This window comes from Trachemys scripta, chromosome 7, assembly GCF_013100865.1.
Source record: "Trachemys scripta elegans isolate TJP31775 chromosome 7, CAS_Tse_1.0, whole genome shotgun sequence".
Lineage (NCBI taxonomy): Eukaryota > Metazoa > Chordata > Testudines > Emydidae > Trachemys > Trachemys scripta.
The window spans coordinates 125,508,121-125,529,713 of NC_048304.1; the positions used below are offsets into that span (position 1 = coordinate 125,508,121).

The 21,593-nt window shown below is 66.4% G+C and overlaps 1 protein-coding gene across 1 annotated transcript; it reads right to left on the bottom strand.

The window, feature by feature from the left end:
• Positions 1-426: 426 nt before the first annotated feature.
• Positions 427-20,967, bottom strand: RRP12 (ribosomal RNA processing 12 homolog). Its single transcript, XM_034777156.1, has 34 exons — positions 20,776-20,967; positions 19,383-19,615; positions 18,979-19,062; positions 18,333-18,409; positions 17,755-17,860; positions 17,288-17,404; positions 16,926-17,064; positions 16,581-16,708; positions 16,211-16,309; positions 15,814-15,905; positions 15,472-15,583; positions 15,189-15,286; positions 14,923-15,037; positions 14,125-14,267; positions 10,982-11,103; positions 10,249-10,313; positions 9,954-10,116; positions 9,450-9,604; positions 8,883-8,950; positions 8,444-8,537; positions 7,924-8,082; positions 6,578-6,658; positions 6,182-6,287; positions 5,708-5,815; positions 5,135-5,292; positions 4,590-4,681; positions 4,264-4,416; positions 3,640-3,809; positions 3,261-3,377; positions 2,695-2,744; positions 2,387-2,465; positions 1,920-1,987; positions 1,265-1,347; positions 427-882 (listed from the first exon to the last, which is right to left on the bottom strand). The coding sequence occupies exons 1-34, from the start codon at positions 20,912-20,914 to the stop codon at positions 780-782; spliced, it is 3,876 nt and encodes a 1,291-aa protein (XP_034633047.1). The 5' UTR covers positions 20,915-20,967; the 3' UTR covers positions 427-779.
• Positions 20,968-21,593: the final 626 nt, after the last annotated feature.

Here is a 21,593-nt window from a genome sequence, read left to right on the forward strand (position 1 = left end):
GCCAGCCCAATCCAGCCCAGCGCCCTACAGGCCCCTGGGCCTGGCACAGGGATGGGACATGCCGTGCCCGAGCAGCGCCAGCCGGGACAGGCGGGGGTGGGGACTGGCCGGCAGCCGGGCTCTCAGCCCCACGAGGCAGTGGGCGAGAACAGAGTGTACAGTGCCCCCAGCCTCCCCAGGGCTGCCCTCTGCCCAGCCACGCCCCAGAGTGCCAGGGCAGGTCACTCGGGGCCGGGGTAAAACCTCCCGTTTCCAGGCCCCATGGGCGCAGGGCACCAGCCGAACCCACCCTGGGTCTGAGCACAGCATGGGACGGGGGGCTGCAGGAGGCTGGAACCAGCCACAGGGGGAGGGTTAATGGGCCGAGTATGGGGAGAAGTGACGGGGCAGGGCCCTGCTGGCGGGACGAATGGCGAGGGAGCAGCGTGAGGTGGGCACCGTGTTTATTTCTCACTATGCTGGTGCAATGCAGCCAGTCACTGGCTCGCCCAGGTCCCCAGCCTGGCTCCGTGGCAAGGCAGCTTCCTCCTCCCCAAAACGGAGGGCCCAGCTGTGAGCCCACCAGTGTCCGGAACAAGGGGGGCGCTGGTGGCTCCCCACGAACCTCGCACAGCCAGTGTCCATCTCCTCCTGCCAGGGCCACGCTGAGCCCCCACCCTGCCCCAGAACCACCAGCCCCAGGAAGGGCAGACAGGGCTCTGGGCGGGCAGGGAACAGCGTCCGGCCTGGGAGGGTCTTCAAGGCTGGTGGGGGTGTGGGGGGAAGGGGCGTTCAAAGCCTCACACGTGACGCTCCTTCTGGCGGTGCTTGCGGCCGGTCTGCGCACCCCGCTGGGCCCCCTTCATCAGCCCCTTGAACTGTCCCTGCATCTTCGCCTTCTTCCTGGGGAGGGGAAGGAGCAGAGGGCACAGGTGAGAGCGGGCACTGCCCGAAGTCAGCTTCACAGCAAGCCACCGAGCCTGTCCCAGCAGGGGGCGCTGTGGGGAGGGGGGCAGGAGCGCTGACTATGGGGGGAGCTCCCGGCTTGTCCCAGCAGGGGGCGCTGTGGGGAGGGGGGCAGGAGCTGGCTGTGGGGGGAGCTCCCGGGCTCTCCCAGCAGGGGGCGCTGGCGGGAACTCCCAGCTGCCCTGCCATGCGCAGCCGCTACGGAGCACAGGGGCCTGGGGCGAGCCCGGGACTGGGATCCAGGGATCTGCTCCTGGCTTCGCTCCACTTCCACCCCAGCCTCAGAGTCGTCACGTCCCTGGGTAACCCCAAGCCGCACCTTCGGTTGAGCTTGGCTCTGTTCAGCGGGATGTAGGCGTAGGGGTCCAGCCGGCCTTTCTTCTTCACGTCACCTCGGCCTTTCTGGGGAGCACACGGGGGGATGAGGAACCAGCCTGCCCCATGCCGACAGCCCTGGGCAGGGGGCCCCAAAGCAGCCAGGAGGCCAGCAGGGGCCCTGCCCCACCCCTCTCACCGCGCCCGGTCTGGCCTCCAGAACCAGGCAGCAGGACTGCAGAGCCACCCTTGGCTCAGGGGCGGCCGCTGGGCTGTGCCAGCACTGCTCCAGGGAGGGAACCAGGCCAGGAGACTGCGAGGACAGCGCGACAATCCCAGGGAACGCGCCCCAGGGCCCCCTTGCACCCATGGCCAGGGACATGCTGGCATCCACGCAAGCTGCAGCTCCAGGCTGGGAAACCGCCCCCAGGCGACGCTGCCTGCCTCGGTGTGTGCCAGCCCCACACGCTGCGAACAGGGGGCGCCAGGCAACAGCGCTGCCCTGCCAGGGCAGACCCCAACGCCCCTGGACACGGGGCCCTGCAGCTGTGGGGGACGACACCCTCCCATCCCCGCCACGATCTGTTTCGCTCCATCCCCAGCCCGCCCCCCCTGAGAGCCCGTGGAAAGTGACTCCCCCCTGCCCGGGGCCTCCTTACCTTGGCCTTGTAGTCAGCCCCAAGTGCCGGCCCTGTGCCCAGCCGCCGGTGAATGCCGGAGCCTCCAGCTAAAAACAGCAGCAAACCTGCATCAGATGCAGTTCGGGGCCAAGATTGGGATGGGGGGGGTTCATGCTCCCTGCCCAGGGGAGGGCGAGGGGCAGGAACCAGCACAGAGCTGGGCATCCCACCCCCCTGAGTTCTGCCCCAGGGCGCGGGCGATCCCCGGGGCTGCCAGGGTGCGCCAGTGACTGAGCTCAGCCTTTGAAACAGGCCCCGAGCCCAGCACTTCCGAGGGGATCCCGTACCCACCCAGGACCCAGCTCCAGCCGCAGGAGCGGGGGCGGAAGCCAATGCTGACGCCTTGGGCACGCCCCGCTCTCTGGGAGCTGGCCGGCCGCGCGGGGTCGGGGGAGCCGGCCGGCCCCCACGCACGCTGCAGGTAACACCGCGCAGCCTGGGGTCACCTTTGTAGTGCATCTGAGTCCCATCCTCCGGCTCCTCATCCTCCGCCTCCTCCCGGAACCGGCGCTTCTGAGCCTTCTTCTGCAGAGAGAGGACAGCTCAGCGTGGAGCAGCTGGGACCCCCCCGCGCCCCCGCCCCCGCCATGGGGATCTGCTTTGCTGGTGGGACCGAGCAGGCACTGCCCACAGGGCCGTGCCCCTGCCCTGGTCCCAGCCTCTCCCCTGGAACAAGCCCCCGCTGGGACCGCAGGGCGTGACTGGCCCGAGCCCCACCCGGCCCTGGGGGGAAGCGCTCAGCGCCGGTACTTACACTCCGGATCCCCACTTCCTGCATCAGGTCGGCCATCTCCTCATCCACTCCTGGAGCAAAGAACAGCCGGGTCAGAGCCGGGAGCCGGGGCCTGGACCCACCCACCTCCGGGGCTGGGACCTCCTGCCGAGGCCCAGCCAGACGGAGGGGGGCTCAGGGACTGACACGGCACCCCGGCTGCTGTGCCCAGCAGGGATGTGGGGGGCCCCAGGACGCCTTTGCCAGGAGGGGAGACCTGCCTGCTATGGCTGCCCCACGTCACCAGGTGGGTGTGGCCAGGCAGCCCCACAGCTCACAAGAGCCCCCCTGCCCGGCGTGAGGCTGTCTCAGCACTGCCCAGGCTGCAATGTGCCCAGAAGAGGGGTGACACCAGAGCCCACACCCAGAGCCAGGAGACATTCCGGGGCCCACACCCCATCACACAGCTTGCCAGCTGTGGGCACTGGGGCAGGGAGGGGGCGGCCTGACGTGGAGCATTGGGTGGGAGGAGGAGAACCCGGAGCAGGCCGCTGAGCCTCGGGAGGTGTGGGGGAGCCGGGCCCTGCATTCCCCATCCCGGTCGGTACCTTTGGCTCCCTCGTCGTCCTCGTCCTCAGGGCCCTCGCGGATAATCAGGCGCCCGTCCGCCGAAACCTTGAAGTCATGGCTCGCTCCCCTGGCCCTGCCGCCGCCCGGCTTCGTAGCTGGTTCAGCCGAGAGACGGAGGGGTTAGCGAGCCCGGGGCAGATGCGGCTCGAGCCAAGAGGTGCCCTGGCTGGGAACACAGCCAGTCACCCAACCCACCCCCAGCTCTGGCATGGCCATAGCTAACCCCACCGCGCACAGGCCCCCAAAGCCCTGCCCACGTGCACAGGCCCAGACAGCAGGGGCAACGGCCAAGGTCCCCCAGCCAAAACAGCCACGTCCTGCCACGGGCAATGCTGGGCCCCGTGAGCCGCTCCTTACCCAGCACCCTCTGGGCCACGTTGGGGTCCAGGAAGTTGAGGGGCTCGTCCCCTTCGCCCTCCTTCAGCCAGGCCTGACTCTTCTGCCGCGCCTGCTTCCTCTGCTCTCTCCCGCCACGCCTCTCGCCCTCCTCCTGCTCCGAGTCTGAGTCGGCCAGGAGCTCCTCCACGCTGGGATGGGAGAGAGCAGACAAAGGGTGCTGTGCCAGGCCGATGCAGAGCGCCCAGCACCGGCCCAGGACGCGACCCCCCCCCCCCCCCGCCCCACCCCCAGCACCGGGCCAGGACGCGACCTCTCCCAGCCCCGCACTCCCGCCAGGACCGGCCCAGGGAGCGCCCCCTCCCAGCCCCGCACCCCCCCCCACAGCACTGGCCCAGAGCGCCAGCCCTCCCAGCCCCGCACTCCCGCCAGCACCGGCCCAGGGAGCGACCCCTCCCAGTCCCGCGCCACCCCCATGCGGGGGAAACATGACACCCCCCTTCCCCAACTCCTGAGGAACCCAGCCCTGAGCCCAGGTGTCCCCGCCCCACAAGTCTCCTGAGGGACAAACCAGGCAGCGCCATGTCTGGCAGACGCTCCCCACACGCCTGACCTTGGGCTAACGGGCTGCCCGCCCCTCAGTACCTGTCTCCCCTGGGCTGCGCCGGCGCCTCCTCCTCGCTCGCGGCCACCGCCTGCTTCAGGGCCCGCTGCTTGCGGCTCCGGGCCTCGGCCTTGCGGATGTTCAGCAGCACCTTGTGGTACTCGGCGGGCAGCAGCCCCCGCACCAGCTCGAAGCTAGGGGAGAGCAAGTGTTCAGCAACCCCCGGCCTGGCACAGCCCCCCCTCGACACCCCCCTCCATACACCCCTCGTGCAGGAAACCCCCCCACCCGCTGGCCTGAGGCTCAGCAGTGGGCAGTGCCCCCCGAGCGAGAGCTCCGCTGCCCCCACCACTCCCCGGCCCCTCACCCGAACTTCCGGATGAACTTGGTGAAGAGGTTTCTCAGCTTCATGCGGAAGTGACGCCTCATGTCGTCTGTCAGACGCCCCACGGCCTCCAGCTGCCGGGATAGAACGCGTCACCCCCAGTGCCTGGGACAGAGCCCCCCCCTCCCCCCCCGGACAGAGCGCATCACCCCCAGTGCCCGGGACAGAGCCCCCCCCTCCCCTTCCCCCTCCCCCCGGGACAGAGCGCATCACCCCCAGTGCCCGGGACAGAGCGCATCCCCCCCACCCCCCCGGGCCGGCGCCCCCCATCCCCTTCCCCCCACCCTGGGACAGCGTGCCCCCCAATCCCCCCAAGAGAGTGTGCGGGCCCCGCTGGGATCTCCAGGGACAGCATGCGTGTTCCCCCGCCACGATACGCCTCACTCCTGCACCATTTCCCCCTGCCCATGGGCCCCACCCCTCAGCACCCCACAGCCAGGCCTCCCCATCCCTGCACCATCATGCAGCAGCTCCCTCTCTGAAGGCCCCCAGGCCAGGCTCGCTCCCCCCCACCCTCCCCGACTCACCATCGTCTGGACGTGCTTGGCCAGTAACTGGGCATCCAGCAGCAGCAGCGCCACCTTGAGGAAGCCCAGGGCCGCCTTGACCACGTCCCGCGTGCGCGAGCCCAGCAGCAGACAGACGTTCTGCAGCAACTGCTCCGCCACCGCCAGCCCCATGTGATCTGCAAGAGGCACAGGGCTCAGGCCGGGCAGCGGGGTCCCCCCGGCCCCCCAGGCTGGGGCAGCAGCGGCAGCACCGGGGGGTGGAGCCAGGGGAGAAAGCTGGAGAGAGTCCGGCTCAGGACACGCTCGCCCATCACCACCTGGGCTCAGCCGCAGCCCCCTTAGCCACGGGGCGCGGCCCTCCCTCGAGCCCCGCCTTCTGACCCGCCTCAGCGCCCCTAGCAGTAGGCACTGACTGTGCTCCCCATGGCAGCTGCTAGGGCACTTCCCACCCCCGGGCCCGGCTGCGAGCGCCAGCGGAGGTGCCCGGGGGCTGCCCCAGCCGCAGGGGGTCAGACACCCCTTGCTCCGCCCTGCGTCGAGGGGAGCAGCTGGGGTTCCAGCCCCTCCCCCCCACTCCACCGAGCCCCTCACCTTTGAACTGGAAGAGGAGGCGGGTCAGCGCCAGCAAGGTGCAGCTGATCATGGTGACCGAGCCTGTCAGTCCCGCGTAGACCAGGAGCAGGAACCGCTGCATGGCCCCTGTGCGGGAAGGGACGGCCCCGGGTTAGCTCAGTCCTCCCCCCATGGCAGCTCCAAGGCCTCCTGGCTCAGCTGGGGGCCTCCGCCAGGCCAGCCCTGGTGCCCGGCCCTGGCAGGCCCCACTGCAGCCCGCAGCACGGGCAGGGGACTGGAAGGCGTGCTGGCCACCAGGGCTGTGCAGGACAGGACAGTGCGCCCCACGGGGCTGGGACGGAGGGGCAGGCAGGACCTCCCGCAGAGGGGGCTGGAAGCAGCTATGTGGCTGGACTGGTGGATTTAGCACTGGGGAGGCCGTGGCATGGATGGGGGCGGAAGTCAGAGGGCCCAGAGCAGGCCCAGGTAGGGAAGGGGGCGGGGACGCCTTACCTTGCGGTGTGGGGCCAAAGCGGAGGAAGGCCTCCCCCATCTCCACCAGCAGCAGGAAGGCGTTCTTCCGGGCCCCCACCGACACCTCCTTGGTGCAGAGAATCACCTGGCGGCGCAAACACCATCAGAACCAGCGCCTGCCCCCGCCAGCACCCGCGGCCCTGCGCCCGCCCGCCCCCCTTCCCAGGGCCTGGCCCCCCTCGCCAGCACCCGCCTCCCCCCCAGCACCTCCTCCCCGTGCCCACCCTCCCCAGCGCCTGCCCCAGAGCGACCCCCCCGCACTTGCACCATGTTTTAGCAGCACTCTGCAGGGAGCCCGCTCCCACAGAACAGCCCGGCAGCGTGTGCCATCCTGCCCGGAACCCCCCCAGGGCCGAGCCATGCCCCCCCGCATACCTCTGGGACCAGGGCCACCACGAAGTCCTCGTGTTCAGCAGTCAGCTGCTTCACAATGTGGAACAGGCACTTCAGCCGCGGCTGGGGGAGGGGAGCAGGACAGCCCCATCAGGTCCAGAGACATTCCTGTGCACCCCCCGCCCCCAGGCCATGCCCTCTGCCCCACACCCACCGGTTCCTCCTCCCCTCCCCCTGAGCTTGTCCTGGGTGCTCCGCCCCTGTGACGTTATTGATATAATCTGGGACCGTATAGATCATTGTTGCAACCGAGGTCCTGTAGTGGCACCAAATCTTGTATGAAGAGGGTCAAATGGGGTGTCTAAGACAAGGTTATGGTTTACTGGTTATGATTATGCTGTCTATATGTATGTATCAGTTTTGTAGTTGAAGTTATGAATATTGGCTCTATACTGTCTGTGTTTCAAACTTATGCTATGCTGCTGGGTGACATCCCAGACAAGTTGGTGTTAGCTCTGCCTAGCCTGCTTGATGGCCCATTAAGGACCATCAGCTATACAATGGACCCATTGAGAGAAGGCAGATACGCCTTGTACCTCAGCAAAGTATGCAGGGACTGGCCCATGTGACTCCAGGCTCCATGTTGCTGTAATTTTCCACAGTAAGAACAAAGAGGTGTTCTTACACCTGGGAAAGACTATATAAGGCTGATGCCTCATCTCCATCTTGTCTTCAATCCTGCTTCTTACCTCTGGAGGAACTTTGCTACAAACTGAAGCTCTGAACAAAGGACTGAGGACCCATCCCAGCGGGGGATGTATTCCAGAGACTTGATTTGAACCTGCAGTTTATTCCATCGCTGCTGCAAGCCTGAACCAAGAACTTTGCCATTACTGTATGTAATTGATTCCATTTAACCAATTCTAGCTCTCATCTCTATCTTTTTCCTTTTATGAATAAACCTTTAGATTTTAGATTCTGAAGGATTGGTAACAGCGTGATTTGTGGGTAAGATCTGATTTGTATATTGACCTGGGTCTGGGGCTTGGTCCTTTGGGATCAGGAGAACCTTTTTCTTTTACTGGGGTATTGGTTTTCATAATCATTTGTCCCCATGACGAGTGGCACTGCTGGTAATACTGGGAAACTGGAGTGTCTAAGGGAATTGCTTGTGAGACTTGTGGTTAGCCAGTGGGGTGAGACCGAAGTCCTCTTAGTCTGGCTGGTTTGGTTTGCCTTAGAGGTGGAAAAACCCCAGCCTTGGGGGTAACTGCCCTGTTTGAGCAATTTGTCCTGAGTTGACACTCTCAGTTGGGTTCTGCCAGAACCGCATTGTCACAGCCCACTCCCCCCCACCCCGAGTGCTCTGCCCCCACCCCCGGGCTCACCCTCTTGGCCGGGGAGGCGGCACTCTGCAGGGAGCCCAGCAGATCTCTCTTCAGCTGGTCCAGGTGGCTGCGGACGAAGGCCTGGCAGGGGAGCCGGGGGGCCGCGCACACCTCCTCCAGCACGCGGTACGCCTTCTTCTGCACCCCGTGCTCCTTGCTCTGTGGGGAGACGGCACCAGACGGCATCAGCCAAACCCCAACCCGCATCTCTCCTCCCACTCCACTGAGCGAGCCTCAACCAGAGACCCCCGTGCCTGCTCTGGGGCACCCGGCTGCAGAGCCTCTCTGCTCCCCGCACCCAGGGAGAGGTGTCAGGAGCCTGGCCCCCTCCAGCGAGCCTGCCTCCATCCCAGCCACGTGCAGGGCCGGCCAGGCGACTGCAGCGAGGGACGGAGGGACCGGGGAGCTGGAAGCACCTCCATCCGCACTGGTGCCCTTGCAGGGCACCCAGTCCCCTCCCGCCCCAGCACGCGGGAGGCACCAGAGCCCCTGCCCCGCGGCCCCCGCCTGGGCGACTCACCTGCAGTGAGGGCTGGATGGTGCGGTAGAGGGCGCCTAGGGAGGGCTCGTCGGCGTAGGGCGCCATGGCCACGATCAGGTCCAGGATGGAGAGCCTGCAGCAGAGGGAGGTTAGCGGAGGGGAGGCGGGATGCCCAGGACTCTGCCCGGCTCCCTGCAGAGGGGGGGAGCGGGGGGCAGGGGAGGATCTCAGCGCTGCGCCCCCCCCGCCCAGCAGCACCAAGAACCAGTGGGCATACACTGGCCAGGGCCACACCGACGCCACGAGTGAGACGTTCCTAGCCACCAGCAGAGGCAGCCCCCCAGCCCCAGCAAGGCAAACAACCCACCCCGCGGGAAGGGGGGAAGGGGGAGCAGGGTAAGTCTGCGGCGGGGAGGTCCCTTCCAGCGCCCCCCAGCAGCTCGGCTGCGTCCAGGCAGCACGCTAACCCCGGCGTTACCTGGTGAACTCCGTGCTCTCGGGGCCGGTCAGTTTCTCGCTGGCTTTCTCCAGAAACCCGCACACCATCTGCAGGAGGGGACAAGCCGCCGGCCCGGGGTCAGTTCAGGCGCCGGGTCCCCAACCCCGTAACCCCCGCTCAGCGCGGCTCTGCCTCTGGCCTGCAGGGGGCGGCGAGCACACAGCAGCCTCCGAGCAAGCCCGACGGCTCAGGCAGCCCCCCAGGGTCCTCGCCGAGCCCCCCGCCAGCCAGGGGCCCTGCTGCATTGCGGCTGCCTGGGATCAGGGGCTCCACAGGGAATTCAACACCTCTCTGGGGTGGGCTCCTCCCCAGCACAGCAGCCCTGCGAGGCCCCGGCAGGGGGGACGACCCCCCAGCCATGCTCACTCAGCGCCCCGAGGCCTGGGCTCCGCAGTGCCTAGACGCCAGCAGCTGGTTCTGCGGCAGGCCCCTGGGGAGCTGTTTCCATCGGGTCCCCCCGGCAGAGGGGGCCGTGCCAGCGTTACTGCTGACTGTGCTGCCCTACGCCGCCCCGCCGGGCTCGCCCGGGCCCCCGCCCCGCCTCACCTGCTGCTCAGTGATCGTCAGGTACGTGCGGATGGTGTCCAGCACGGCGCGCCGGTGGGCTGCGCCGCCCCCAGCGTCCCCCGGCTGGCTGTACACGTTGAACAGGATGGGCAGGAAGTTCTTGGCGAAGCGGCCGACCTCCGCTCGCTCGGCGTCTGGGGAGGGGCACAGAGCAGTGAGGGTCTGCGCCCGGGGCCCTCGGACTCACCCACCGCCCCACACTCAGCCAGAGGGATCCAGCTGCTCACGCCTGGCACCTTCACAGCAGGAGGCACTGGGCCTCCCACAACCCTGGGATCTAGGGGGGACCCCCAGACAGGATGGGAAAGACCATTGGGCATCCAGGGCCCTGGGGGGCTCAGGGCTGACTGAAGGCCCTGGAGACTGGGCCGCACTGCAGCTCCCAGGCCGCTGAAGGGTGTGTGCCTGCCCCAGCAACGTACCCCTCCACCTGCCGAATGGCCCAGTCCCCCTGCACGGGGCACCCCAGGGCCTGGGTCTCACCCGTCTCGCAGCCCTTGCTGATGAGCGTGCGCAGGGCCTGGCAGACGGTGAGCCGCAGGTCTGCCCGCTCGCTGATGGCTGTGCCCAGCGTCCGCGCCAGCCCTTTGAAGGAGGCAGTCACGTCCGTTGGCCTGGTGCAGAAGCCAGGCAGCATGGTCCAGATCTGAAAGGTAAAGGAGGCAGTGAAGGGGCGGAGCGGACACCAGCTTGACACGGCAGAGCCACCCCTCGCGAGGATCCAGCCAGCCGAGCTGCAGGCCCCTGCACCGGGAGCCCCACGACCTGAGCCTCTCACCTGCCACTGCAGCGTGTCATAGATCTTGGACTCCAGACTCTTCCCGGCCTGGGCCAGCTCCGCGGCTGCAACCAAGAGACAAGGGAGGTGTCAGGGCTGCAGCGGATTCCTAGACCCTGCGGCCAGAAGGACCCACGGGGATCCTCTCGTCTGACCCCCGGATGGCTCAGGCCAGACACCAGCCCCGCAATGACCCCAGAGCCGATCACCTGGATTTAAACATCGTCAGCGACGGAGAATCCACCCGCCCCGGGGCGATGTTCTGGGGTTAATTCCCTGCCCTGGCACAGATCCACGCCTGATTTCCTGCCTCGCTGTGTCTCGCTCCAGCTTCCAGCCCCGGGTCGTGTTAGACCTTCCTCAGCTAGACAGCAGTGCCCACCCTCCAGTACCCGTTCCCTATGTGGGTACTTGCAGACTGCGACCCGCGAGTTAACCCAGGGTAGGGGCATCCCTGGGAGTGTCCCGGGGCCACCTGCCGGGGGGCAGCAGGGTCTGAGAGAGCAAAGACACCAGCCCCTGATCTCAGGGCCCCTGGGGAGCAGAGCACCCAGACCATGGCCTCTGAACCCGCAGCAGGAAATGGACCGGGGTGCAGTTTATTCAGCCAGTGCTCCCCATCTGCCTGCCTGCCCCGTGGGGCCCATGCTGGCTCTGTGCCCCATGACCTCCTGGGGACGGGCCCCACATTCCCCAGCCTCGCCTGGGGGCCGCCCCCACCCCCGCTAGTTACCTCTGCTTTTCAGGGTGGCTGCCAGGGGCAGGAAATAGCTGGTGAAGAAGCTGAGCCGCGTGCCCTGGACGTGGTCCCGGATCACCGGCAGGAGCCAGCTGCGGGGGAAATCCAGCGTCTCCCTGGGGAGGGGAACACACCGGTGAGGTGCAGCAGGGGGCGCTCCTGCCGCGGGCTCCGGGCTTCGCCCCCAGCTTTGGGCCTGCGACCGGAGAACTAGCCACAGGCTCAAACAAGCCAAACATTTTATTACATACATCGAAAGCAGGAAGCTGCCAAACCCACAGTGGGGCTAAAGCAGCGCTCCAGGCAGACAAACCGAATGAATTCTTTGCTTTGGTCTTCACGGCTGAGGATGAGGGAGATTCCCACGCCTGAGCCGGTCTTTTTAGGTGACAAATCTGAGGAACTGTCCCAGACTGAGGTGTCATTAGAGGAGGTTTTGGAACAAACTGATAAACTGAACAGTAATGAGTCACCAGGACCAGACGGGATTCACCTCAGAGTTCTAAAGGAACTTAGATGTGAAATAGCCGGACTACTAACTGTAGTCTGTAACCTATCATTTAAATCAGCTTCTGTACCAGATGACTGCAGGGTAAGTAGTGTAACGTCAATTATTAAAAAAGGCTCCAGAGGTGATCCCGGCAATTACAGGGCACTAAGCCTGACTTCAGTACCAGGCAAACTGATTGAAACTGTAGTAAAGAACAGAATTATCAGAGACACAGATCGGTGAACACGATATACTGGGGAAGAGTCCACATGGCTTTTGTAAAGGGAAATCATGCCTCACCAATCTATTAGAATTATTTTAGGGAGTTAACAGACATGTGGATGGGGGGATCCAGTGGATATAGTGGACTTAGACTTTCAGAAAGCCTTTGACAAGGTCCCTCAGCAAAGGCTCTTAAGCAAAGTAAGTGGTCATGGGATAAAAGGGAAGATGCTCTCACGGATCAGTAACTGGTTAAAAGATAGGAAATAAAGGGGTAGGGATAAATGGTCAGTTTTCAGACTGAAGAGAGGTAAATAGTGGTGTCCCCCAGGGGTCTGTACCGGGCCCAGTCCTATTCAACATATTCATAAATGATCTGGAAAAAGGGGTAAACAGTTTGTGGACAATACAAAATTATTCAAGATAGTCCAAAGCAGACTGCGAAGAGCTACGAAGGGATCTCACAGAACTGGGGGACTGGACAAGAAAATGGCAGATGAAATTCAATGTCGATAAATGCAAAGTGATGCACATCGGAAAACACAATCCCGACTCTACATCCAAAACGATGCAACCGGAATTAGCTGTCAGCACTGGAGAGAAGATCTTGGGGTCATCGTGGGTGGTTCTCTGAAAACATCCACTCAGTGTGCTGCGGCCGGCGAAAAAGGCGAACGATGTTAGGAACCATTAGGAAAAGGACAGATACTGTCTAATTAACTATCATAACGCCACTAGATAAATCCAGAGCATGCTCACACCACGAACGCTGCCTGCAGATCTGGCTGCCCCCTCTCAAAAAAGATATATTACAACCTAAGGTCTCTGTAAGCTGCACAGCCGCACAGCCTATCTAGCGCCGCACAGGTGCCCAGGGAACCCACCTGGGGACCTGCCCTGGCCAGGGGAGGGGCACCCCTCCCCCAGACCCCACCTAGCCTGGCCCCCAACCTGCCACGGCCTTCCCCTGGGGGCGGCCCCAGACCCCAAATGTGGCCAGGGCGGCCCTCCCCCAGCCCAGACCTCCTGGGGGCAGGGGAAGGGCACCTATCCTGCAGTCCCAGAGCTGCCACCTCTCCCCCTCATCCCAGGTGCTGCTGTGGGGAGAGAGAGGTGGGGGGAGTCCTCTCTCCCCACTGTAGCCCCAGAGCACCCTTCTGCACCCCAAAGCCTCACCCCCTGCACCCAACTCTCTGCCCCAGCCTGGAGTCCCTCATCCCTGGCCCCACCCGAGAGCCCGCAGCCCCAGCCGGAAACCGTCATCCCCAGCCCCACCCCAGAGGCCGCACCCTCCCACACTCCATACCCCTTGGCCCCACGCCTGCCACATGAATTTTGTGATGTGCACCAATATGGGGTTGATGTGTCAGGGGTCACGTCCACATTGGTGACATAAAATTCATTCCGCACATGGGTGGGAAAAATTAGAGGGAACCCTGATTAGAACTGGGAAAGATGCAGAGAAAGACAACAAAAGAGATGTAGGGAATGGAACAGCTTCCGTACGAAGGATTAAAAAGGCTGGGACCGTTTAGCTTGGCAAAGAGACGACTCAGGGGGGATACAATCGAGCTCTATACAATCATGACTGGTGTGGAGAATGTGAATAAGTGTTATTTACTCCTTCACTTCATAGGCACCCCCCAGCTCCTCCCGCCTATTGGGGATCAGCTGTTCCGAGGTGTGCAGGAGGCACTGGGGGGCGGAATGGGGTGGGAAGAGGCAGGGAGGGGCTGGGGCCTTGGGGAAGGGGTGGAGTGGTGGTGGGGCCTGGGGCGGAGCGGGGGTTGAACCCCCCCCAGCATAGTAGGAAGTTGGACCATTCATCTGACCCAGTATGGCTGTTCTTATGGTCCTAGGGACATGGTTCTTATGGTTTCGTGGGCCAGGCCCCCGTGGGGTCTCACTCTTCCTCCTGGGTCGCAGCACTGACCCTGGGGCTCCGGGACACCTGGGAACTGGCTCAGGGTTCACTGGAGCGCGGCTGGGCTGCCAGGAAGGGTCTGCGCTGTTACCTTCACCCTTGGGCGAGGCGACGGGCTTCCAGCCCCTGTGGCCAGGGGACCAATAGCCAGTTCTCTGCCCGGGTCCCCGGAAACACTCAAAGCTACAGCCCACGTCTGGCCTGGCTGTACTCGCTGCAGGGAGCCCCGGGGAGAGACAGGGACTGCTGGTGCCAGAGGCCTGCCCAGGAGTCCTGCCCCTGCAGCGCTGTGAGAGGCCCTGGGTCCGGCCCACTAGAGGGGTCACCCCCCGGCAGCCTGGGGACAGCCTGGGGCGTAGACCAGACCCCGTGACTCCATGTCAACGGGTAAAGCTGTAGGGCTCCTGGTACAGCACTGTCGGGATCCGGCCCCTGGACCGGTCCAGCTGTTTGTCTGCAGGAGAGGGAGGCGCAGCCGCATGGGGACAGGGTCGTACTCACTCTGTGCCGTCTATCTCCAGGGCCACAGCCTGCAGCAGCACCTCGGGGCCCATGCTGGCCACGGCAGCCCCCACCGCCCGGTCCAGCTCGCTGGTGTGGGGGAAGTGTGGGGAGTGGCGCAGGTCGCACAGGGACTGGAGACACTGCAGAGCAGAGACGGGCTGGTCACACGGAATCCTCCCAGAGGCCCCCTGGGCCGGGGAGCAGCCCACACCCACAGGCAGGTGTGCGTCCCCCCGCCCCACTCACACGCCTGGCCACAGTCCGAGACCTTCTCAGAGCAGATCCCGTCCCCGAGCGCCAATGCAGCCACCTCTGAGGAGGAGCACAGCTTGCACCAGCCTGGGTGGACTGAGGAGGCAGGAGCAAGCCTACCCAGAGATCTCTGGCCCCAGGACAGCGCTTGGAACCCACTTCTGCCCGGGAGGGAAGGAAAGAGCCGGCCCATGGGGACATGCAGCCCCTTAGCTACAGCGACGCAGGCTCTGGGCAGCAAGATGCCATGCACACACTCCTCCCCGCTGGGCCAGCTGACGCAGTGTCGGCCGGCCCGGGTCTGGGAAGCCGCTGCTGGACTCCCCCTCCAGAATGGCCCTTGGGATGCCCAGGACAGGGCTTTAAGCACCCGCTCGCCACCCAAATGCCAGGATCTGGGAAGCCAGCGCCACCGACCGGCTCTCAGCAGCCTCTGTATCGTGGGAAGCATTTGCAAGGCCCAGCCCCGGAGCGCCGAGCCCAGGCCCCTCTCCGAGTCACCCTGCTGGGCACCCCGCACCCAGGCTCTCCCGGCACCCTTACCTTCCTCATGAAGGGATGGCACTGCTTCCCGCACACCTCGAAGAAGGCCCGCAGCACCTGCAGCACGGAGGCCCACGCCGCGTGGAATCGGTACGTCAAGCCCTCCTCCACCGCCCTACACCGGGAGAGAGCACCGTCTCAGCACCGCCAGGGCACAGACAGCGCCTGCACCTGCCACGCCGGGGCTCCCCGCAGGGCAGGCCCAAGAGCCCGGAGGTGGGGCCACGAGGCAGGCCCAGCCCCACAGCCCGGTGGGCCCCACTCACCTGAACATCCTGCAGACGTGGGAGGCGGGTCCGGAGGCAGAGGCAGAAACGGGCCCCAGCTCGGCCATGTGGGGAGCGACGCACTCGCTCAGCAGAGCCTGCAGGGGGTAGTCACGAGGGGAGGGGTTAGCCACGCCCCTCAGCCCCATGCGGGCCAGGGAAGGGAGCAGATCCCAGCACTCCACCGCAGCCTGCCCAAGCAAAGCCTGGTGCCCCATGGCAGGGGGCGGGAACAGCCACCCCCAGGACAGGCTGGGGGGGGGGGGGGAGCTGCTCACGGTACCTTGAGCGTCTGCGTCGCGGCCGCCAGCACCTGTGGGTGGGGGGAGAGGAGGCAGCTCACAGCAGCCGTGAAGAGGCGGGGGAGGTGCCCCCAGCACAGGTCCCTCTGCAACCTGCAAGAGAGAGAGGGTCCAGCACCAGGGAGAGCCCCCACCCCTCTTCCCCCAACAGGGGTCCCCACCGCTGCACCTCCCGCCCCCCATGGGGGCCCCTGCCACCCCCTCGTTCCCAGGGCCCCCCGCACTCCTGCCATGGGAGCCCCACACCACCCCCTCGTCCCCAGGGCCCCCCGCACCCGCCCCATAGGGGCCCCCGCCACCCCAGGCCCGGCCCAGCCCATTACCTGGCCAGGTTGCTGTGTGCCTTCTCCATGACGGCCAGCCAGGCCAGCAGGGGCTGCAGGTCGTTCTCGCTGGGCATGTAGTCGTACAGGGCCTGGCAGGGCAGGGCGGGCTCAGTGAAAGATGCCCACCTCCCCCCATCCCCCACCCCTCCCCTCAGCCCACCCCGTGACCTTGCCCCCAGCTCTCAACCCCGTGCCCCCCTCCAATCAGCCTGCCCTCCCCCCACCCCGTGACCCCCCTCCCATCAGCCCACCCTCCCCCCACCCCATGACCCCATCCCTCAGCCCACCCTGCCCCCACCCCATGACCTCGCCCACCCCTCCCTGCCCCCACCCCGTGACCCCCCTCCCATCAGACCGCCCTGCCCCCATGAGCCCGCCCACCCCCTGCACTCACGGTGATGATCTGGGCGTTGAGCTCGGCAGACAGGCACGCCAGACCAGGCTGGGCACTGAAGAGGCTGTGGAAGGCCTGCATGGCGCACGCCGTCACCAGCTGCAAAGGACACAGTGTTAGAAGCGAGGGGGGAACACGCCGCCCCACTGGGCCCCTCCATTCACAGGCCTGGGCAGATCTCCCCCCCCCAGCAGAAAGAGGTTGGGTTGTCCCAGATGAGTCCAGGCGTCCCCCGCACACTCCCCGTACCCTGCAGGGCCCCCTTGCCTGACCCTGCGGAGCTGGCCCGGGCCGGCAGGGAGCGGGAGGGCTGGGGGCCCGAGGACAGTGACGGGTCCCCTCCCTCCCGGGAGCCCGGACGGCTGCTCACCACATGGCTGAGGGTCATGACGCGGAGCAGGGTTTCGCAGCAGGTCTTCACCACGGCCAGCGGCAGGCAGGGCAGCAGGTCCCGGAGCAGGGTCAGGACATGCAGGGTGGTGGTGGCCTCCTTGGTACCTGTGGAGTGGGNCCCCTCCAGTCCCCATGCACACCCCCACAGCTGTACACCCCGTGCCCCCTCTGGTCCCCATGCACCCCCCACAGCAGTGCACCCCACATCCCAGCCAGGCCCCCATGCATCCCCCCACAGCTGTACACCCCATAACCCCTCCAGTCCCCATGCACCCCCCCACAGCTGTACACCCCACATCCATCCATCCCGTCTCCCCCGTACCTCCGGACTTTTCGATCTCCTGCACACAGAACCGGGCTGTGGACTGCGCAGCCGGGTGGTGCGTGGGAGCCGTGTCCCCGAACAGGAACTCGCTGCCCTTCAGGATGGAGCAGACGCCGTGCTGGGCTTCCTTCCGCACCTGCCGAGCATGGGAGCGGGGTGAGTGGGGGTGCCCCGGGCAGCCTCCTGCCAAGGATCGGGGAGGCAGGGCTGGGACCCCCACGCCCAGGGCACTGCACAGACCAGGCAGCTCCAGACCCAGGGCTGAGGCTCCAGAGAGACCCTGCAGACTGGGGCAGAGCTACAGAGGGCCCCAGCTGGGGGGCAGGAGGGGGCACCTCACAGGGTCCCGCTGGGCTCACCTTGGGCTTGGCGTGGACCGTGAAGCTGAGCAAGCCATGGTAAACCTGCAGCGTGACGGGGTAGCTCCAGGCTGCCAGGTCCTGCTTCCGCAGCAGCGTGGCCAGGCAGGAGAGCACCTGCAGGGAGAGACCAACAGGGACACGTGGGTATCGGCGCTGCCCTCCCGAGCCAGGGCCACTGCCAGCCCCCTCCCCCCGCAGGTCAGGCTGCCCTTCCCCCACACGCCTGCCCCCCCCCCCAGCCCCGAAAGTCAGACTGCCCCTCCTCCACACCGAGCACCCCCGCCAGCCTGACCCATCCAGGGACGGCAGGAACCCAGGATGCTGGGGGGAGACACACCCCCCTCCCCCCCAGGCTCAGCACAAGGGGATGGGCCCCGTACTGCTCACACCCTCGCTGAGGGCAGGGAGTCTGAGCCAGCCGCATCCCAGTGACCCCCTGCCCGCCTCCTGCTGGCGGCACTCACCCACCGCAGGGCAGAGGAGGGGCCGCTGCCGGCCTGCGAGGCCATGATGCCCATCAACACTTTGGAGGTGTCCGAGAACTTCTTTATCAGCACGGGCCCTGGCACCCTGCGGGCAGAGAAGGGAGGGTGTCAGCGCGGGTAGGGGCCCGGCAACGGGGAGGGGGGACAATGGGAGATGCGCTGCACTGCCCCTCTCCCCCGACACAGCCGTAATTCCCAGCCCTTCTCCACCCTGGCACTGGAAGGTGAGACCCCCCTGTGGGTGGGACCCTCCGACATGGGCCGAGGGGTCCCCTGAGGGGGTGACCCTGCCCCAGCTCGACTCGGAGACACCAGCACATCAGCAGCCACACAGCCCCACGGCTCAGAGCCGCACCTGTTACAATGTTTCCTGCAGCCCTGCCCCCCCAGCCATGCACCCCACCCACACACACCTTCCCCCAGCCTTGCCGGCCTGCAAGCAGCACCCTGCGTTGTCCCCTACACCTTGTTTCCATCCCCGGCCCCTGCCTCGCTCTGCCTGGGCCCCGGCCAGCCCCCAGGGCAGCGAGAGTAACCCGTGGGCGGGGGCGACTCACCGCTTCAGCACCAGGTTGAGCAGGTAGGCGACAGCAGCCAGCGACTCCGGCGACTCCACGGCCTCCAGCGTCGTCATCTGGCAACACAGCCGGGGTGAGCACGGGGGGGACCTCGCTGCCAGGCTCAGCCGGGAGCTCCCCGGGCCGGGTGACGGAGCATCCGCGACCCAGCTGGCGCTCCATGGCAGGGATAGCAGCGCCAGCCCAGCCTCTGGGGTGCACCAAGCCCACTCACGGATCCCCAGTCCCCATGGACTGCAGCCGCCTGGCCGAGACCCCCGGCCGGATCGCCCCAGGCACAACATGGCAGAGTCCGGCATGCCCCCGGAACTCACACTGCCTGACGGCTTCACCTCCGGCTCGCTGAAGGACCCACCCCCCTGCCCCGGGAGCCAGGGGTGCTGCGTGGGGGTCAGCTCCTGGCACTCCTAGCCAGAGCTCTGCTGCCACAGTCCCCTGGGCCCTTCACCGACACCCCCGCAGCCCCTGGCCATACGCAGCCCCTCCAGCTACCCTGCGACAGCTCAGTGCAGAGGGAAGGTCCCGGTACCTTCCAGAGCCCCCCAGCACAGTGCACACTTGGGGCCAGCCACAGGCTGCTCCCCACCTCTAGCCGAGACCTGCCCCCACACACATGGCCACTCACCAGCGCCGCGAAGTACTCGGTCTCGCTCTCCGTGCCGCCCTGCGAGCGGATCACCTCCGTCACCGCAGCCAGCACCGCGCAGATCTGCGGAGAAGGCGCAGGAGGGGACAGGTGAGCACCACAGGACGTGGGCCTGGCCCCAGAACACGCTGCCCCTCCCTCTCTGTGGCGTCCGGGCCTGGACAGGGGCAACAGCCCGGCCCCAGAACACGCCATCCGACCCCCTCTGCGGCATCCGGGCCAGGGCAGGGGCAATAGCCTGGCCCCAGAACACGCCGCCCCACCCCGTCCGCGGCGTCCGGGCCAGGGCAGGGGCAACGTGCTCAGGAAGGCCCCGGAGCACCCCGCTCCCCAGAGGCAAAGGCCAGAGTCTCCCCCGCTCCCAAGCGGAGTGTCCCGCCCACCTCTCTGTGCGCGGCGGAGCTGGACTCCCAGAACCGCTGCACTTTGCTGAAGGTGAGGTTGGTGCAGTCGCTCAAGCCGCTCAGGAAGGTGCGCGAGGACTTCTCGGTGACAGCGGCTCCATCGTCCTCCTCCATGCAGAGCTGGGCGCCCTGGCCTGCCTGCTCCGAGCGCACGGACCCCGACTGTAGCTCATTGTGTAACTTCAGCGCATCCACAGTCAGGTCACTCTTCTCTGTGGGGGATACGTGCTCAGGGCCGGCCAGACAAACACCTGAATTCCCCCCCTCCCCCCGGCTAGCGCCCTGATCCTCCAAACCCCCGCCCTCACAGAGGGCCTCCGGGCAGGGCCAGGCCTACAGAGCGTGTCCCTCTGACGGCCTGGCTGGGTCAGAGATCTCCAGCGCGTGGAACGAGAACCCCCAAGGAGGCAGAGCAGCAACCGAGGGAGCAGAGGGTCTATAAGGCGGTTCACCGGGGTACAGATGCCCCAGGCCAGTCCATCCAGCCCAGCCTCCTCCCCCTGTGCGGTGTCAGGGGGGCTCCTGTCACCATCTCCTAGCCAGTGCCACGCGGAGATGCCTGCGGTGCCTGCTCTGCTGCGGATTCCCGCCAAGGCAGCGGGCGGCTCTCACCACCTGTGGCCTGGGCTGCGGCAGGTAACTGTGCGTTGCCAGAGCAGCATTTCCCTAGCCAAGCTGAGAGGTGATGCTTCCAAATTGGAACCAAATCCCAGCCAGCGCTGCGCACAGCACCTGGGTTTTCGGTCCGTGCGTTGGCCTCCTGCAACTCCCAGCACAGGAGTTGGAGCCAGGTCCGGCTCCCAGCACTGCCCCAGGCGCTCCCGACACCCAGGGCTTTATAACCCAAGCCCGTTTTCCTGGCATTCTCGAAGTCCAGGGACCGCAGCCCCCCCGCCCCCTACAGGCTTTGCATCACCTTCTCTGAGGTTCTCCTGGCTGCAGCGCAGTCGCGCCAAGAGCCAGGATCGGGACCGCTGCCCTCCACACACACACACAGGCTGGCGGGCCCTGACCCAGAGCCTCCCACACAACCTCCACCTGGGACAGCTGAGCCAACCGCCCAGCAGCAGGCCCCAGGGCACCGTGCAGGTCGGTTCTCCCCCATCCTGCCTCTGCCCCGAGCCCGGCCCCAGCCCCATGCCGCGCCCCACGCCCAGGGAGCCGGACTGACCCACAGCATTGCACTGGGTCCAGGGCCCGCCCCACAAGCGCCCCGGGGGGCCAGCCTGCAGCACCCAGCTCCACGGGAGGCCCGGGGCAGGGGGCAGCCTGGGGCCCAGCTCCAGGGGGAGCAGGGTGTGAAGCTCGACGGGGCGGCTTGTGCCCCAGGCCCGGCCCGGCCCGGCTCCCCCCGGCCCGGCCCCCCGCTCACCCGCGGGCCGGCTGAAGAAGCGGCTGCGGGCGGCCAGGCGGTGGCGGCGGCTCTCGGGGTTGCTGTCGCTGCTGTGCCCCTTCCGCCAGCGCTGGAGCTTGCGGGCGGCCCCGGAGCGGAGCCTGCCGGCCTTGCCCATCCCCAGGCACAACAGCTGCTCCGCCGGCCACGCGGAAACCACGTGTGGCCCCCTTCCGCCCTCTTGCCGCCACTTCCGGCCGGAGCGTGAGGGCACTTCCGGCATGGGCAAGACGCCATCTTTACTGCGGGCAGAGGGGGGATTTTTTGTTTCCCCTCGGCGGACACTGCCAGCACTTCCGCCATCACTGCCAACCTGCCCCCCCCCCCCGAGAGCCTGTGGGGCACGAGGAGGCGGGGCACGGTCAGGGGCTGCTCTGTGGGGGCCACAAGTGGGGCAGCTGCATTGGCCCCTGTGCCCTGCGTGCCACGGGCCTCTGGCCCAGCACCAGGTGGCACCGAGGGGCTCCCCCGGGGGAGACACAGCCCCGGCCCCAGGGGGCTTCTGCCCCAGCGCCACACAGCCCCCGTCAGAGAGCGCCCAGACCCAGAGCCATGCCAGAGAGGTCACAGCCGAGTTCTCTGAACCGGCCCCTCACTTTGGGAGCCTTGGGGGTGTTGGGAACAGCCAGAGCCGGATGTCCCACGGGCGCCGGAGAGAGTTGTGGCAGTGTCCGGTGTGTCACCACAACCATTAAAAGTCATGAGCCAGGGCCCCCAGAAACATGAGATGAGGTTAAGAATCAATGTGGGTCCTTTTATTGGCCTTCTGATGCTGGTGCCTTTAGGGGTCACATTTT